The sequence below is a fragment of the Dreissena polymorpha genome, chromosome 14 (genome assembly GCF_020536995.1).
Source record: "Dreissena polymorpha isolate Duluth1 chromosome 14, UMN_Dpol_1.0, whole genome shotgun sequence".
NCBI lineage: Eukaryota > Metazoa > Mollusca > Bivalvia > Myida > Dreissenidae > Dreissena > Dreissena polymorpha.
The window spans coordinates 61,519,440-61,538,464 of record NC_068368.1 but is presented as its reverse complement, the minus strand read 5'-3'; the positions used below and the strand labels follow the sequence as shown (position 1 = coordinate 61,538,464).

The 19,025-nt window shown below is 33.8% G+C and overlaps 3 protein-coding genes across 3 annotated transcripts; all 3 read left to right on the top strand.

Moving 5' to 3' along the window:
• Nucleotides 1–1,881: 1,881 nt before the first annotated feature.
• Nucleotides 1,882–7,514, top strand: LOC127858874 (uncharacterized). The gene is made up of 4 exons (XM_052396211.1): nucleotides 1,882–1,904; nucleotides 5,598–5,667; nucleotides 5,793–5,838; nucleotides 6,973–7,514. Exons 2-4 carry the CDS (start codon nucleotides 5,623–5,625, stop codon nucleotides 7,392–7,394), a joined length of 513 nt encoding a protein of 170 aa, XP_052252171.1. The 5' UTR covers nucleotides 1,882–1,904; nucleotides 5,598–5,622; the 3' UTR covers nucleotides 7,395–7,514.
• A 731-nt stretch (nucleotides 7,515–8,245) lies between these two features.
• LOC127857421 (uncharacterized) lies at nucleotides 8,246–12,380 on the top strand. Its single transcript, XM_052393817.1, has 9 exons — nucleotides 8,246–8,480; nucleotides 9,228–9,542; nucleotides 9,738–9,983; nucleotides 10,085–10,324; nucleotides 10,583–10,879; nucleotides 11,186–11,350; nucleotides 11,476–11,500; nucleotides 11,797–11,855; nucleotides 12,178–12,380. The coding sequence occupies exons 1-9, from the start codon at nucleotides 8,399–8,401 to the stop codon at nucleotides 12,378–12,380; spliced, it is 1,632 nt and encodes a 543-aa protein (XP_052249777.1). The 5' UTR covers nucleotides 8,246–8,398.
• A 56-nt stretch (nucleotides 12,381–12,436) lies between these two features.
• LOC127858877 (uncharacterized) lies at nucleotides 12,437–15,443 on the top strand. Its single transcript, XM_052396217.1, has 4 exons — nucleotides 12,437–12,476; nucleotides 12,712–12,815; nucleotides 13,214–13,241; nucleotides 13,564–15,443. The coding sequence occupies exons 2-4, from the start codon at nucleotides 12,743–12,745 to the stop codon at nucleotides 13,814–13,816; spliced, it is 354 nt and encodes a 117-aa protein (XP_052252177.1). The 5' UTR covers nucleotides 12,437–12,476; nucleotides 12,712–12,742; the 3' UTR covers nucleotides 13,817–15,443.
• The last annotated feature ends 3,582 nt before the right edge of the window (nucleotides 15,444–19,025 follow it).

Here is a 19,025-nt window from a genome sequence, read left to right as displayed (position 1 = left end):
GCTCCTCAAATGGTTTTATAACTTTAAGGGTTTATTTATACCGACGACTATCGTTCAGCGCGTTTAATGTTGTAGAGTATTGTAGTAGTGATTGCTTGTCTTGCCGCGATAACCGAATAATACTACGCCCCAGAAAATAACCGCGACAGACATGGTAAACTAGGTCATGTTTACACAGTTTAAGAATGAAGTATATCGACTTTCATTTACACAATATTTTTATTAATCCTGCAGGCAAAATGCATGAGCATATCTAAGCAGTTTCATTTGATAAAACGGAATTACTACCCCATTTTTTGTGGTGAATTGAATCTATAAGCAGTCATTTGCATGGATTAATTCTTAAAATACTACATTGTTGCATTTGAATTTTTGATTTAATAATAAAGACTTAAGGCGCCGTCAATAAAGTATGCCACAATGTTTTCGACAATTTAACCCCTCCCCCTCTAACAAATCTCGGACCCCCACCCGCTTAGGTGCGTCACATTATCCAACTTTTTGTATAATCTCACCTAACTAAAATTAAATGTTAAACAAACGTCACTATTTTACTGTATTAAAATATATTATATCCACCAAAAATTAATAAATGGCTTTAATTATAGAATAGTTAATTATCAACAGTTGTCATAGTTATTTATTGAAGCAGTCACTCAATCTTAATTGAATTTGAAAACAACATATTGCAAAACTTAGAATTGACAATTATATAATACTCATAATTTATCTGCTGCTTTTTTATTTACAATAAGTGAGTCAAGTTAAAGTTAATATATTGGTTATGCAATCTTTTTACACAGGATACGAAGTAGATTTGTGAACCTTTATAAGATTTTATATTATACCAATAGCTATTACATCTAAAAAATAAAGTCCAAATTTCTCGCTCAGTGGCAGAATTAAGCAGCGGACAACATAGAAATAGTAATATCCTACGAGTACTGTCTACCAAAGGGTACCATCTACCGATGCTATCACAAACATGTCATATATCGTACCCGAGGTACATTTATACTTTAAGTAGTAACCGAGATGACAATGACCAATCGAGCAAAACGTTCAGCATACTAAAGCGTCCGCAGTCTAATGGTTTTTGTTATAAACGTTCTGGTTAAAATTCATAATTTTCATTATTTGTATTTTTTGCAATTTACATAAGTTAGTCTTTCTACAAAATACGTAAATGTTGTTTAATATCTTTTTATTAAAATATAATTATCGGCGGAATTTGTTAAGGTTAACATTTATAATTATATTGTCTCAAATACAGAACATTGTGTGATGACAGACAAATGTGGACTTTTTATTTAGGTACATTCATGTAGTTTCAAAACTTCGTATCGGTGTATCGCATACACGTGTATGCATAATTCTACATTTAATTTACTAAACTTGACCCAGTAATTTGCCAAGTAGTCAGTTCGCATGCATGGGAAATCCCAACTGTTAACGAAAGCAGTCAACTGGTAAGAATTATAAAAGTTACCGTTATCGACTACATAAACATTTAGTCGATTTGCAAACAATAATACAAAGTGACCACAAAATCCAGAGTGTTGAGCTATTTTCACTTTCACTTAAACAGGTGTGTTAAAAAAAATTTAAATGCATTTTTCCATCGTATAATAGTTATTGTTTGATGAAGAATAATAGGCAAAGTTTTTCTATCAATAGTGTTAAAATGTCCGAATGGGCCGCAATTAAATTGTTTCTATTGATACACATTTAATTATTGAGAGCCTTAGTCACATATGTTAGCACATGTCACTTTAAAAAAATATTTACTTACTTACTTACTCACACAAAAACCCGTTCAAAACTCCAATGGATTTTCCGTACCTATTTATAGAACAGGTTATCATTAGCCTGAACGGAATAAACTATGCAGGTAATATTATTGTGTGAGTTTTATTTGACATTTGTTTTCCATCAGTTAAAATTGCGTCAAAAATACTCTAAAGTTTACATTTAAATTACATTATACTTCTACTATAAATATATTGTATTTATGTAATAAATGCTCGAAATAAATTATTAAATGTTGTATAATTTCTCATTTAAAAAGGCTTGTTGCATTTACTATTGGCCAACTTGTACAATTTGGAATACATAAAAACAACTTATAAGTAGAAATATTATAATGAAAAATCATACAATGAAAACTCGTGTTGGACATATACACATCTTAATGTCAGTCGGGACCGCAAAGCTCCGTCTGCTGTAAAGTCCACACACTCAAAATAGTAATTGAACTAAATCAAAGCAATTATGATGTCTAGTTAAATGAGCATTTAGCAAGAAAATGCATATCAACTTATGCCAACAATAGTACCTGCTTACGTCATACGTGTAAGGTTTGTATGTTCTTCAAAGTAAAACTATTCGAGCTATTTAAATATAGAAAACGAACGAGTAATACTTAAAACATATGTTTTAAATTCCGGTTCTGGGCTATTTTAATCAGAATAATAATTATGTTTTTTTCTTATAAAAACGTATTAACATACACACACGATTGCATAAACATAAAGAACTTCAGTGCAAGAAGTGGCAAGTTAATACAAAATCGTCGTGTTTCATTGTTTCTCTATTATTTTTCTTGTCATATTATTACTTTTGAGGTTTTATTCATTATTAATTTATTCATTTATAGATAAGTGTTGAATGTATCTACCCTTTGAATAAAAATATTGATTTAATATGCAACTATATAACACTATTCAATTTGAAAAGTTATAAAACAATTTATTATAAAACCTTAGTTGTTTTATAACAATGTTTTACGAAGAATATAAGATCCTCAGAGATATTCTCGTTTTTCAATTATAATTTTTTATTTGTACCTAACAAATAGCTCATTACAGCAACACACTGTACAACGTTATTTCGATTCAAGTTATCTACATAATATCTGTTTGTCATAATTGCATAAATGTTTAACAGAAAGATTAGGCAGAAAGCGTAACAACGCGTTGACATCATAGTTTATTATAGTACAGGACATGACTTCTACACACTAACACTATATTTAACTTTGCGAAACTTTAAATTTACTTTATGCGTCTGAGGACACTAATGTCTATCTTCTTCGTTCTTACATAATATTAAGCGATTACTTACACAATAAAAACTCAATCTAAAGTTAGGAAGGATATGCACTACCTTAAGTTGAATAAATACAAAGCTATATACATATACAAGGTCAAGTTAGCAACACTTCACATAAAATTATTGTCATAAAACAACAAATGAGTTTTTATTCAACTGCCTATTTTGGATAAATATCCTAAAAAAAGTTCTAAAAATAACTTAAACGTAACTACTTTTTTAAAATCCAGGTATGGTGGATAATAAGAGTCACAATTCTTTTTCAAAGGCTTAACAATTTTGTTATTTACTTCTCAACCAAATTGCAAATTTTAAACCATCTCAAATTGAAATAGATTGCAGACGACATATAAAATTGTAAAGATTAACAGAAATTGGCAAAACGATTGATTTTATATTTCGATTCCTTCTACCCATTTTGAAAGCGTGGCCATCGCTGTGATCCGTAGAAAAACGTGCAAATAAAATCGGTCGAAACCACGTGCAGTGGTGAGAAAACCGGGTATGTGTATACACATACCTGAGAAAACACATACTTAGTTTGACAGTTGGGTGGCAACTAGTAAAACAACTATTAACATTAATCAGCAAGAGATCGCACTAAATAATAGAAATGACCACGTAGAGATATCATCACTTACCTTATTACAAATATTTTCCAGCTGAAAATTGTCCCCCACACGTCTTTTTTAGTTTATTTGTATTGTTTTTCTGGGGCCGAAGTGCATCTCACAGAATATCCATCCAACTTTCGTTGTTTTCACTTTCGTTATTAAAAACTCCGTTTAAAAGAATTATTTCTACTTTTAGATTGTTAAAGCGATGTATTATTATATATTATCGATAGAATAGTATACCGTGATGAATTGAACAGAGTTACGTTTCGATCTTTCTATCAGTCTGTAAGCGTACTATTTTATGCGCAATTATATATGTCGTTTGATTCGACAACGATTGTAAACATTGGTGAAATGCTTCTTACATAGTTATTCTTTTGAGTGTTTATGAGGTCTGATCGTGCAGTTTGCAAACATCAACGGAAAGATTACAATCCAATGCATTTGTCATCGTCAACCGTTTGGAATGTCAATTAGGCGATGAGTGAGTTTTTAGCATGTTTCTTTCTATTTTATTAATTTAAAAATGGCTGCCCCCATGGTGATGAAATGACATGTGTTCGAGTTTTGATATTTCTAGATATGTAAACTTTTTTTACTATTTAAGCGTAACTTGCCCTCGTCAATGTCGATATTATTCACTTATTATATAATTTTCCGCCGATATACGTGGAATAAACATGATTCAGATTTTTGAAAATAATGTATATTTTAGTGTTAAAATCGCTTTGTATTTTGATTGATTTTGTTGATGTTATGATACGTTGATGCACAAAATTGATAGCAGTTTGAAGGAAAAACATCCTTTAAAGCATATATGTATACATTTTCAATGTGGCACTCTTCCTTTAGTCAAACTTGAGTTCAATGCTAGGGGTCCCACATTTTTCAAAATGAAGCCTCTACATGAACCTTAAATGGATGAAAACTTAACACATTTATCTTGGAAAATCTCCGTGGCTAGTCAAAATGTACTTACGTATGCTATCTCCAAGCTTGTATCCTGCACGTGGAACACACTACTCGATTGTTTCTCTAAATATAGACAAAGCAAAACAATTGCGTCTACAATGTATAATTCAATTATGTTTGCGCGAAACTCTTTTTTTTTCTACGCGTGTTTATAACATATTGGATTCAAAGCGGTGTTCAAACACTAGCAGTACATGTTGTATCAATCCAAATATACATCCAAATATAACTTAACATGCACGCTGGTCGTGCTTGTATACGTATTTTAACGAGAGGCTGATTTTGTTCAGCTTATAAATAGATCAATAAACTTCTTGTATTGGAGGGCCAAGACAGTTTTTGTATAAATAAAACGGGATGAAATAATTATTCAGGGCGGCTTTTTTTTACATAAGCCCCGTTTTATAAGTCACTGTTTATTTCTTTAGTATAATGCACACATTAGCACACCCTATCGCCCCTGTTGACATAACCATGCCCATCACTTACGCTCTTATAGTAACCTTTAAAAACGAACGAATAACATTGCGCGCCTTTATGTGGAGCGCACAGCTAAATATCTAGGCGGCGCAACCTTGTTATTATCGATATTAGTCTGAAACAGTAATGTTCCTCTACGAATATACATTTGTTAAACATACGCTTACGGTCAAAGAAAGGCAACTGTTAGCAAAAACGAAGTATAAATTACGGGAGCTTGTGGTGATATGTGATCGTCATTACGAATTTATTGACAGTTAATTTGCGGAAATGCAATACATACAGCAAAATTTACAGTATTTTATAAAAATTTGTTAAATAAACATGGATTAGTTTTGATTTAGTAAGCGTTTCACGTGTTATCGCGAAGTTAAAAAACGTTGATTTTTTATGATGCGCTTTATATTTTGTTTTCAGATATACAATTCTAGACAGAACCACCATGAGCAAGATAAATGGCGATTCCAACTTTGCACTGGACAGAACCGTAGGTTTACATTTATACCTCACACACGATGCTCGCGTCGTAATTTTATATAACAATTTATCAATTTGATTAAGCTTTTCAAAGTATTCGAATGTTTTTTATTTGTTTTATTGTTATATTTCCAGGATTGGTGTATGAGGATTGTGTGTCTGATCATATTTTATGAAGCAGGTACTGACTTGTAAATATTATTATTATTATTATTATTATTATTATTATTATTATTATTATTATTATTATTATTATTATTATTATTATTATTATTATTATTATTATTATATCATTGTTATTATTATTATTAGTAGTAGTAGAAGTAGTAGTAGTAGTTGAAGTAGTAGTAGTAGTAGTAGTAGTAGTAGTAGTAGTAGTAGTAGTAGTAGTAGTAGTAGTAGTAGTAGTAGTAGTAGTAGTAGTAGTAGTAGTAGTAGTAGTAATAGTAGTAGTAGTGGTAGTAGTGGTAGTAGTAGTAGTGGTAGTAGTGGTAGTAGTAGTAGTGGTAGCGGTAGTAGTGGTAGTAGTGGTAGTGGTAGTGGTGGTGGTGGTGGTGGTGGGTGGTGGTGGTGTGTGGTGGTGGTGGTGGTGGTGGTGGTGGGGTGGTGGTGGTTGGTGGTAGTGGGTGGGTGGTGGTGGTGGTGGTGGTGGTGGTGGTGGTGGTGGTGGTGGTGGTATAGGTGGTGGTGGTGGTATAGGTGGTGGTGGTATAGGTGGTGGTGAAGGTGGTGGTGGATCGTGGTGGTGGTGGTAGTAGTAGTAGTAGTAGTAGTAGTAGTAGTAGTAATAGTAGTAGTAGTGGTAGTAGTGGTAGTAGTAGTAGTGGTAGCAGTAGTAGTGGTAGCGGTAGTAGTGGTAGTGGTATTGGTGGTGGTGGTGGTGGTGGTGGTTGTGGTGGTGGTGGTGGTGGTGGTGGTGGTGGTGTTGGTGGTGGTGGTGGTGGTGGTGGTGATGGTGGTGGTGGTGGTGGTGGTGGTGGTGGTGGTGGTGGTGGTGGTGGTGGTGGTGGTGGTGGTGGTGGTGGTGGTGGTGGTATAGGTGGTATAGGTGGTATAGGTTGTATAGGTGGTGGTGGTGGTATAGGTGGTGGTGGTATAGGTGGTGGTGAAGGTGGTGGTGGATCGTGGTGGTGCAGGTAGTAGTAGTAGTAGTATACACATAATTTCGATACCTTTAATAACTCTGTTCAATTTCCCAAAAGCAAACATTAAACAGTCATATAAATAAATAAATAAAATATTCGTATTATGTTCGTAATAATAATTTTAACAGTATATATTGACTTTTGTTTTATTTAGCGTGTTCACAATTCAGGTGTTTCAGCCATACAAATAGACGGTCCATTGGAGCCCGCAGATGGAAGTAACGTAACTCTTACATGCATTGTCAAGGGAAGTTTTCGATTCATGTTTCTAAATTCCGATAATGTTCGGACCGCTATCGGGGAATGTACAGCATTTGATGACTGCTACTTATATAGCTCTGCGCTGAGAGACCAATATGAGATCACCAAAACGGATGAAGGAGCAACACTAACAATAATCAATATTGACGGATACAGATTTGGCGTGTATTCCTGTTCTGCATTGTTCAATGCCACCTTGTCTGACAGCATACGTTTACAACAAAAGCCACAGTCAATGGATTTTACAAATACGTGTACAGATTCCCGCCGGCATTCACTGTTGTTATCGGTGATTTTGTTGTTTTTATATTGTGATTATACTTGTTTATGAACGTCGAAGGGGTTCGTGGTCACTCTGGTTGTAACGATACATTTTAACACATGAATGGGTTCACTTCATGTCCAATAATTTATTCTAACGCAATGCATGCCGATTATAAATATATGAATAATAAAGATCTTGTGATATGGATGTGACATAATATCGTTTTCGCGTAAGAAAGATTGAGTTCACGTTAAATAGAATAAGCATGTACAACTTTAGCGAACAATCGAAAGCACGTCCCTATTTTTGTAACAGAACTCTTGAAACGACACGAGTATACATGTAGTATCTGGATCTATGTTGACGCGAGGCTTGCCAATGATGCCCTAGTACATCTGGTGGAGTTTCTAATCAGTTATAGATAGAACACAAATCGTTATACTAAACAGCAATCTCATGCTGACATACTTTCCCTTCCACTTCCATATTAGTGCGTTTTTTTCTGTCAACAAACAGTGTCTTCATGCAACGGGCTATTGCAGCAATATAACATTTATTTGCAATGTAATCCCTTAAGGAATTATTTTCATTTCTGTCCATGGCGTTTCTTTGTATACATCTGTTTAGGTGTGCACATAGTTCAATTTAAATGAAGCTGGACAGTTGGCATACTACAGTTACATTGACACCCAAGATGGCGTCCAAAATATTGATTGTTTTTATTTAAATATCACATTGTCTTGTTGTAACAAATACGCGAAATTTATACCAATAGCTAAATATTAAATTTATATCATGACCAAAAGACAAGTTAATTTTAGCTACAGAAGTTCAAAATGCATTAAGGATTGTTCCATTAAATTTCCTCTTAATGTTTTCATATCCACTTGTATGGTCACTTGCCAGTATTGTGAGCATGGAAGTGAATTATATCGGCACAGATGTTTGCATATGTTTCAGTATCACAATATATTTATTTTTAATTCAAAATTAGAGCTCAACTTAGATCCATGTTTTACAATTGAAAGCACATATTTAACATTTGTTTGTGATATATCAATAACAAAAGGATGTTTACGAGCGGATATTTAAAGTTAAGCAAACTACAGCTGATTTACATCATCAGTTCTGTTCAACTCGGATGTCTGTTTGGTAAGTAATTTGTTATGGTGACAACCTATTCAATTAAAACTTAATATAATAAATCTAAACATATTTATCTGAAAAATCCAATACACTGCAATCTTATGTAGAAATACGCTGTTCACGAATTAATTCCCAGTCGCCAATCTAGTAACGGTTATGGATTTCTGTCAAAAGGCCGTTTAACTATAGTTTAAATCAGTTCTCGGTTGCGAGTGTTTTAGAAACATTTTTGTTAATTTTTTAACATATAAAAGACATTTCACCTTTGTTGAAAAAAAACACAGATCATTACATTTATACACTTATATTGGCCTTTACCAACACTTATAGTCGTGTTAACATTTTATGTAAACATCATCTAGTAGGACAGTGGGATGCATTAAGAACGAGCTGAGGGCATACCTTCAGGCTTTTCTGTTAAATTACCGATACGTTTATATGTTGTTCAATATCTATAGATAATCTGACCCACATAATGGGGTATTCACTATACACTTCATGACACACGGTAGGAATTCCGTGATACATCATTTGATGCGGTGGCGACATGAAATGTTGTATTGATAAAAAAGATATGTTTTTATTAAGTATATATTTTATGAAAGTTGCTTCACAATAGTAGGTAGTATTTCAAGAATACAAACATAAGTATTTTATTTTTTGTGATATATCACAGAATGGATTTTGAGGACGAACGGTTGGCATATTTATTGAAAACTTAATATAAATAAACATGTATACGTCATACTGCAGCTCAAAAACCAATGATAACCAGTAATACAGGAGTTTTTGAGACGGACATTATATGTAGCATTACTGGTCTGGATACGGTAACACTAAGTTTTTATGAAGAGGACCGACTGGTAGTTCTAATAAAGACCAGCAGCGGGAAATGCCAACAAGATCCACCAAACCTACCGAATAACGTTAGATGTTCTTGCTTGGGAGTAAACGCTTCATGTACTGTTTCCAATGGTGCGTATGGAGATAATTGTCCAAGGTGGAAATGCGCAGTACCAATCAAAGGTGTTCTACAGTACAGCAAGTTTGAGAACGTGTGCAAATTTAGTATGTTTGCTTTTAATGGACAATTGTTTCTGAAACAAAGTTTTAATAGATTTCGACTAAACATATTTCCATATTGAATATCTGAAATTTAAAGTAAAAGATTCTTATTGATTTAATTTTGATAGATTTAATACACTTCGGTTTCTAACAAACTACATAGTATTTACGCAGTTACATTTATGACTTTTATTGCAGAACACACAAGTCTCACAAGAAAGATCATCGATGCAGACAATTGCTCCAACAATTTACCTAATCGATTGATATGGTCCATTAACGGTTTGAACATTAACTATAATATGATATTGTCTATATTGAAGACATATAATGCAGCCAATTTGAGTTCTTTCTTGCATAAATACCAGACACAGACTCGTGCGTCGATTGCTATATGTGGATTCCAAAAACAACCGTATGAAGAAAAGGCCCTTGATATTTTGGGTATGTAAATTTCATTATATACGTATTTACACCGTTAATATTGCTAGAAATATATATAAAAAAACATCATTCGTTTACGAATACTAAATGACTGCTTTCAGATCCATCAGAATTGTGCGTGCTTAATAGCACAATGACCCTTTATAAACCATGTAACATCACAGATGTGAACCCGACAGTATCCGTAATCAGAGACCCAACTATCGTTTCCAAATGCACATCAAGCCCGAGAACACAAATACCTGAAGTGTTGACGCTCTGTGATGCTGTTAACAGGGTAGATGTAGGATTAGAAATTTTCGTGGGCAACAAAGTCGGTTATTTCAAATTGGAGATTCTTTGTGAGTGAAGTTTTCTATTTGAAAGTAAGAATGTATCCATTACATCTGTCTGTATTTAATAATAAGTGCATGTCCATTTTGTCTTTATTTAATTGTATTTTTATTCATAAAACGTTTACTAAAAAGAAAATATCATGTGTTTAGCGTTGAGCTTCTGTTATACTAACAAACATTTGAATGTTCAAAACAATACAATTAATGCATCAAATGTGTATTTAACATATTTTCGGTTATTATACAATTATTCCACTTTTGCAGTAAGAGCGTCAGTGGGAGATTTCTTTATAGAAGGTTTCAGCAATCAGACACACATAACGTTTTATGATACTAATCAAGTAACGATATGGTGCCGCGGTGATGGTAACCCAGCTCCGGAAATTCTATTATTAAAAAACGGCTTTCAATACAGTCGTGGGAAATCGCCGATTCGATATACAATGACACCAAGTGGCTCCCAGGATACCGGAATTTACACATGCATAGCTTCTAATGCACTTGGAAAAGACAGCAAGGAAATTGAAATCAACTTTGATATTGACACAGAGTTTCATCGAGGTTAGACGTTTATTTAATTTCAACGTGCTAGTATGTCTTACCTCTTAAGCAGCTAATTTACAGTAACGTTAAATTAAGGTGAAATGATACCCGATTAAGTAATATTGGAGAAGCATTCATTTTAAAACAAAACGTTCGCACATACATATGTTTACATAAAATGTGAAGAACGTCTGAACATTATAACATAAAACTGGTATAAATAACAGATGAAAAGATTATACAAATTATACATGTATGCATTAAATATTTAGTATGGTTAACACGCGTATTGCGCAATTACACGCAAACACGTTTGTTAAACAGGTGAAACGGAGAATACAAATAAAAAAGATGCTAAACAATCAACAGTCTTTATCGTTGCGGTCTGTTGCACTGTTTCTGGCAGTTTATTTTTGTTGACACTTAGTGCGTGTATTCTCAAGAGAGGTTACAAATGCGCGTCGCTAGTAAGGATTATTCGTTCTACTGGTAAGTATCAACAAACATGCAAAAAGTTGAAATGCAAAATGATCAGCATATTTGTATTGTGTGGATATCAACTACACATACTGACATTTCAAACCAGTAATAATAGCTGCCTTATTTCTTTTCAGCGGTACGAGAGAGCAATAATGACATGTAAGATGTGCTTGCTTAGTAACCATGTAATTATGAATGGAAGCACTTTATAAATGAAAGATCAACGAAAAAGTTTGGTGCTTATATTATCGTATTTAAATAAAATGAATTTGATATATGTGCGATCTCATAACATTTAACGAAATACGTCATGCAATTGCATATATAATGTGTATGTTCTACAATAATGCACATTACACGCAAAAACATTTAAGTTTTGTTTCCAGCATTGAACATCTTGCATAAGGATATGCCGTCAGTTTTTTATGCAATATTTTATCTCTTCTTTTGCACAGAAATACAAACTCTGGACATTCAGATTTGAATACAGGAACCAACTACGCATTTTTTGACGGTAATACATGAATTGTAACTGATACTGTTATACGTAATTTCTTCTTGCAATTAACATTTTCCTGATGTTGACATCGCATCTGTACGATCTTGTTGATAATGTATGGTTTCTTCATTACGTACAAAAGAGGCAGTGTTTGCAATGATCCTTTTTAATTACTTGAATCACATTTTCTTTTAAATGCAAGTTAAGCTGTTGTCTATCATCTGTGCCGAAGGTTAAGACGCACATAATTTAGAAAATTGATCGGATAAATAAACATGGTTTGTGTCTCCGATTTTCATACCTTCGCTAAACTTGTAACACATAGGCCGGTTTCCAGATGACGAAACACAAAGTTCCGGCATTGTGCATGCGCATGCATCGTCAATAGAGATTGCGGAAATGTCACATGCGTTCGACAATGAAACTTACGCCGAAAGTATCAAAATATTGGAGGAAGGAACGGTAAACAACCATTGGTCAGATAAAATAAATGCGGATACTATTCATTTAGTTAAAAATGTAATCTTTTTTTCTGTTTAAACTAAAATGAGATGCAATTAATTAATCTTTAAAGTTTTAAAAAGTTGGGTATTTTTCAGGTCCAGATCAGGCGCCTGGGTTTTGTCGACTGAAATGGTTCTATGAAAACTTTGTTTAATCCAATAGTTTATTTTGTTTTTAATGTAGTTTGTAGTACTATACTCTCGATATTCAATTTTGAAGGCTTAGTTGTTTCACTTAACTAAAGGTGCATTTGCGTGTTTCTTTGGTAAACATTAATAATTTATCAACATTTCTTTGTATCAACACTGCAGATTGCATGTACTGCTTATATACGTACATATTTCATTTTATTGGTTGCTTTACATAGCTCCACGGATAATCCTAAACATTCCTGCGAAATGGGAGCAATTGAAGCAATTGATGACGACCCTCCGTACAATGGCGTTATAGCTGCTGATTTTGCGTTATCAGGTACACATATGGCCAGAATATTTGCAGTCAGCATGCGTTTAAATTATGATCTGTTTTCGTCATCTTTATACGTTGCGTTGTGATGATTAACGAATACGATATTGATGTTAATTATGATAAAATTGTTAAAACGTTGTTGCATCCTATATAATAATATCATAAAATTCATGTTTTGTATACACAATGTAGAATTTAGAAGTCAAGACCAAGTATAGATATTGGGAATAATTTAAAGGCATCTTTATCAATAGGGAAGATTAGAATATGAAATTAAATAAGATTAGGCTAATTTCTCGAGTTGATTTGCAATCGCACTATATAGTAAATCAAACAACATTTATTAACATCATCCCACGTGTTTATTCATTGCAAAATCCTGTTCCATTTAATATCTTCAGCAAAAACATGCACTGCAAAACCTGTTCCGTGAGTATTAAATCTTACACTATTTTGTTTGCAAATGCAGGTTTATAACAATGTGCCAATCAATCAATCTTATGTTGATATAGGAAACATTCAAATTCTAACGTTTTTCTTTGCATAGTGTTGTTCGTAAAACCCTTCTACATTAGTGTAAATAAAACGCAAATGCTTTTTATCATGATTTAGTCACACACTCAATATCTTGTTTATTAGAATCATGTTAAAATGAAATGACTTAAAAGCTTGCAACGCGTGTTGTCATAAAAATGTTAATAGTTTGATAGCATGTTCAATATAGGACGCATGTTGATAACCGTCATTGTAGTTCAGAAGACGCCAAATGCAGTGTTGTCTCTAAGAAGAAACGACTATACGACGCCTCAAAGAACGGCACAGCTACAAAGGCAGAACCAAACGATTGCATTGCCAATGTTGTCAATTCACCATCGATGCCAGATGGGGGTATCTACAGTGTTGTTAAGAAGAAGAAAGCTACTGACGGCGCAATATTTGGCGTTTGTTATAACAACGAAATACCAGATGATAACAATGAAACTGGGGTCCTAAAAAACCCATAAGACTTAATGACTTCACTTACAGCGTTGTAGAAAAGAAACGACGACCATACGACATAATAGTTAGCGTTGGTAATTCAGAGACAATCCTGGACGAAGGTTCTGAAAATACTGCAGATTATACGAAGGATAACCGCGCATATATGAATGGGCTGTAGAGCGGATTATGTCGACGACGATGATAATATGCTAGTCCACTACACCTTTTGTCCGTGCCATTGACATCCGTGCCATGGGAGAGATTTTTCTCGAAAACAGGTCTCCTTGTTACAAAGGCTCGCAACCGCATCAGCCACAAGCTAGTGGACACAGTCATTTGCTTGACCAATTGAACGCTGTTGTTTTGTGTATGTTCTGCATATACATGTATGTTTGCTGATTTGTTTAAAATGTGAGATAGTGTTGCAATCGTTGAACAATAATTATAACCATGTATATATTACGTTAATTTTAGTTTACAAAATAAAACAAGACATAACAAAGAATCACAATAGTATTGTGAGCTATACGACGCGAACGTAATATAAGCGACCCAAGCAAAACTAAATTGATGACACGTCAAAATAAGCATTGTGTAGTTATTATAACTTTTAACATATATGCTTTTACGCAGGAGAAAATAAATACAAAAAAGCATACATTTTCAAAATTATTACAATAATGTCATAATACATTTAATAAGGAACTGTTATGTTATCAACGCAAGCGACCTCAAATTACGTTCGTTACGATAGAGAACATGTACGAGCGGTATGACATGTTTAACGCATATTTAAATATTTTTACTTCTAAAGCGTTTTCGGGTAACCGGTTAATGACCGGTAACGGCAAAAGGTTAATATATAAATTATAAAGTAGTCGAAATGATTGTTTCAGCAGTCTATGTTAATCTGTATTATTGTTTAAAATAGCACAAGTATTGTTAAAATCTACAGTGAATTTGACTATTATTTATGATTGTCTTTGGTGTTTTGGTTGGGCTATATCTTGTTTGAATCAGTAATCGTGCATGTATGAAAATGTACTTCCTTTTCTTTCAAATGACGTTGTGTTTGTTGTTGTTGTTTTTCTAGATAGTAGACTGGGTTTAAATCTCTTGAGCAGTAACACGCTGTTTGGTATACCAGACCACAGGTGGAAGTAACGTACCCAGGATAGTATTTTTCATATATATATATTTTAGGAGCCCAATATATTCAAATTAATATATAAAATCATGTTTAATGAGAAAAAATTGACAAAGAGCCATGAAAAAAAATCCCCACCCTCTGATATTGGAATCATAACAAGGTCATTAACTAGACTTTATTATAGACCTGTCTTCGCGGGCCGCAAAAATGTCAAAAATAGCTTTAATCCAAAGCATCCCTTGATCCTACTATGGGCAATTGGACAACCTTTCAAAAAAAGTTAACTTCAAAAATATCTGTCCAGCCGTTAACTCACAGTCGGTCGAAAACCGAGCAATATTTCGAGTCCGTTTGTCAACACGAATAAATCTTCTACAGACTTTCAAACAATATTTTTTAGTTTTTGCCCCTTAATCGATAGCTCCCGTCCTATTCCTTTGAAACAACGAAGCGTGTCAAATAATGCATGCATATGCAACCACACACCCCTAAAAACTTATTCCAATACAATCAGAATGTAAAGTAATTTCCATTTATTTACATTTATTAAAACATCGTTGTTGTTGTTGATTGGATATTTATGTGCCTGGCTCTGTCAGTGTAATTCACTGCTAAGCCGGGTTCAAGAGCGATGGCTACTTTCGTTTTCAAGTAAATCAAATTTAGAGTTAAAACAGTTGTTGCAAAGAAAATATAACATTTTGGAATTAGTTTTTAGGGGTAAGTGGTTGCATATGCATGCATTATTTGACACGCTTCGTTGTTTCAAAGGAATAGGACGCGAGCTATCGATTAAGGGGCAAAAACTCAAAAATATTGTTTGAAAGTCTGTAGAAGATTTATTCGGGTTGACAAACGCACTCGAAATATTGCTCGTTTTTTGACCGACTGTGCGTTAACGGCTGGACAGATATTTTTGAAGTTAACTTTTTTTGAAAGGTTGTCCAATTGCCCATAGAGAATCAATAGATGCTTTTGATTAAAGCTACTTTTGACATTTTTGCGGCCAGCGAAGACAGGTCTATGATAAATTCTAGTTAATGACCTTGTTATGATTCCAATATCAGAGGGTGGGGATTTTTTTTTCATGGCTCTTTGTCATTTTTTTTCTCATTAAACATGATTTTATATATTTATTTGAATAAATTGGGCTCCAAAAAAAAAAAAATACTATCCAGGGTACGTTACTTCCACCTGTGTACCAGACTATCTAGTTATACGAGTTGAACTTTAAAACTTACTATAACAAATGAGCCGAGTGGTGACATGTAAATATGCATGCAAATAACGTAAATTATTTTAGTTTGTTCAAGAAATGAAATGTGCATTTTGCACTGATTACATTTGTTTAATTTGTTAAAACATTTGTGTTCAGTTGTCTTAATTAACGGTTGATGGGTGAAGTACAATTTGAAAAATATGTTTATTTCCAACATAGCGTTCACACAATATTTCAAAAGCAACACTGTGGCCGTGGTTATATTTTGCCTACAAAAGTCCCGTAATCGAATTCAAAAAGCTCTTGAACTTCAACTTTTGCTTCGTAATTGGTTATTATCTTGGCTTGTTTCAAGAGGTTTATATTTGTTAGTAAATACATGCAATGACATTTTTCAAAATACGAAAATGTGTAAATAAAGTTATTTCAATTGCCATACGCTGTTTGTATTATTAGTAAAACTATTTTTTCAGCGAACAATATATGCGTACATTCCGTGGTTTCCTGTGATTTTCGCTTTTTGCATCATGCAGCATGTAACCACTGCACTATAAATTTCACACGTTTACAAATATAGCATGAACTTTTTCTCTTACGCTTTATAAAAAGTTTACAGTAGACATATCAGCGATTTCTATTGTACAGGTTTTGCACGAGGAGATTGAAATACAGTTGTCCAGGTCGCTCAAGTGCATATTAAATAGTGTGTATCCACATTTTATATATTTTTTATGTATTTTGCTCACGCGTGTCACGCTGTTGTATTCTCGCATATGTGTCGTGGCTGCACTACTACTCGTCTGGCATTGCGAAGACATTATTGTTTTTTAGTATAGTAAACGGGTATTAAGCATTAACTTGATATAATCTTAGTACAACGTGTGGTGAGCAAAATCGGAACATTCGGAGTAGAATATCTTATAGTATATCGCCCAAAATTAATAGTAATACATCGTTCTATAAATCATTATTCTAGTACCTAGTTGTGTTGTTTCTTCGCTTTTCAGTCCCGATTTTGTTACTATTTCGTGTCATCTTCAAACTTAATAAACTGTTATGGGTAATGGGGATCTGCAATCTGCTACCATTTATATGCCGATTAAGCAGACCAATAACTCATTTTGCCCTGTTAAGTACTCAGCAATTTAAATGTAAAACGCGTAAAATGTGTACTTTTTTAAGTGCATGGCACATACTTGGACGACCTAGACGTTGTGTAAATTATGACCTTCGATATGTAGGTGAAACTTACATTTTACATAGAGATCTGATATTATTCAGATTGGCGATACTCCCATTAGAGGAAAGGTCTATAGTTTCTGATATCGGACTTATATTGACGATAAAATATAACACCAGTACTTAAATTGCGTTTCTCAGTGAATGTTAATTATCCCAAGTAAATGTTAAGAGCCTACAAGTGTGCACCAAAATAACTTACTAATACAATATAAATTAAAAGCATCACATCAAACGCTACACCAGAGTATTTTTTGGAGTACTAAATTGCAATTTTGCTTTTTTGAAAAATAAGACATATGCAATAACTCTGTTATCAAAATTGTCTTTAATATAACGATGATTTAAAAATGACCGGTATATTCAGATTATTCATCATATTGAAAACCTGGTTCATGCTTAACATTGTTAACATCATATATGGAATGGTTCAAGTACCAGGACATAAATGTATGCATTGTTGCATTGAAAGCGGACAATATAGTTTAATGATAATACAATGACTAATTGCTGAGAAGTCATCTTCTGCCATATAAGGAACGCGTGAATATGTTAACATTTACGTCCTGTCAGATGGAATCTTTCGAAATGTCGGAAAGTAATTGAAAGATTTAAATACATATTGTCACACATTGGCAATTGGTTTTCTTAATTCGTCATGATATTATCTCAAATAAAACAACTACGGTATATGCATATAAAATCACTTTCGTTGGCAAAACATACGTGTATATGGGACAGACTCTATCTTTAAAAAAAACGATGTTCAATTTAAAAACACACACTATTAAACATGATGCAGTGCAAAACATACGATAAACTATACTTGCTAATGTGGTCAAACCTTAACATTAAGGGAGTTATGCTCCAACACGTAACCATGATGGGCGGGCATACGATGCTAGTTCTATACGCATCCTATTAAATTAATTAATAAATACAAAACACTCTCGTCCTGACAACGGAAATTCAAACAGGATAAGTGGGAGTCGCGCATGGACGACTTGCCACTTAAGTAGAAAACGTCGTCGACATTGAGATCCCAGCAAAACGCCGGAAGTTGGACTTCCTGGGCTTCGGCTCGCGAGAGAGTACGTTGGTGGACGAGCTGCAGTATTATATCAACAAGAAGTTGATACATGACATTTATCCTCTGCAGTGGTGGCGGGAGAACGAATCACGGTTCCCGAAGGTTGCAGTGATAGCCCGACGTGTAATCTCGGTACCCGCGACGTCAGTGCCATCCGAAAAGGTGTTCGGCTCTACCGGCTTTAAATGCTAAGAAATAGACTCTCTAGTGGAATTGGGGATGCTATCGTATTCCTTAACACAAATCGTGCAAACGCCTTTGACGTTGACAAGAATGAGGCGTTAATGAATGTAATGATTTGTATTCATTGTTGAAGAGACGAAATGAATGTAAATATCTTTTACAGCGTTAAACGTGTGTTAGTGTGTGTACAAACTGCATATACATAATACTTAATTAAGTGCTTATGTACTAGTGCATATATGCATGTTGTCTGAATGGTGTATCGGTATGCTGTTGCTACGTTTTCTTCGTGTAAATAAAAACAACTTGTGCACTGAGGTTATTGTTTGTATTTATTTAAAAGTATAAAGG

Bases quoted from the DNA above. Each gene is read 5' to 3' on its own strand.
- LOC127858874 (XM_052396211.1), top strand. From the start codon at position 5,623: ATGAGCAAGATAAATGGCGATTCCAACTTTGCACTGGACAGAACC. The intron at 5,668-5,792 runs GTAGGTTTACAT...TTATATTTCCAG, and splicing joins ACTTTGCACTGGACAGAACC to GATTGGTGTATGAGGATTGT. The intron at 5,839-6,972 runs GTACTGACTTGT...TTCACAATTCAG, and splicing joins GATCATATTTTATGAAGCAG to GTGTTTCAGCCATACAAATA.
- LOC127857421 (XM_052393817.1), top strand. From the start codon at position 8,399: ATGTTTACGAGCGGATATTTAAAGTTAAGCAAACTACAGCTGATTTAC. The intron at 10,880-11,185 runs GTTAGACGTTTA...TTTGTTAAACAG, and splicing joins TGACACAGAGTTTCATCGAG to GTGAAACGGAGAATACAAAT. The intron at 11,501-11,796 runs GTAAGATGTGCT...TCTTTTGCACAG, and splicing joins CGAGAGAGCAATAATGACAT to AAATACAAACTCTGGACATT.
- LOC127858877 (XM_052396217.1), top strand. From the start codon at position 12,743: ATGGGAGCAATTGAAGCAATTGATGACGACCCTCCGTACAATGGCGTT. The intron at 12,816-13,213 runs GTACACATATGG...TAATATCTTCAG, and splicing joins TGCTGATTTTGCGTTATCAG to CAAAAACATGCACTGCAAAA. The intron at 13,242-13,563 runs GTGAGTATTAAA...CCGTCATTGTAG, and splicing joins TGCACTGCAAAACCTGTTCC to TTCAGAAGACGCCAAATGCA.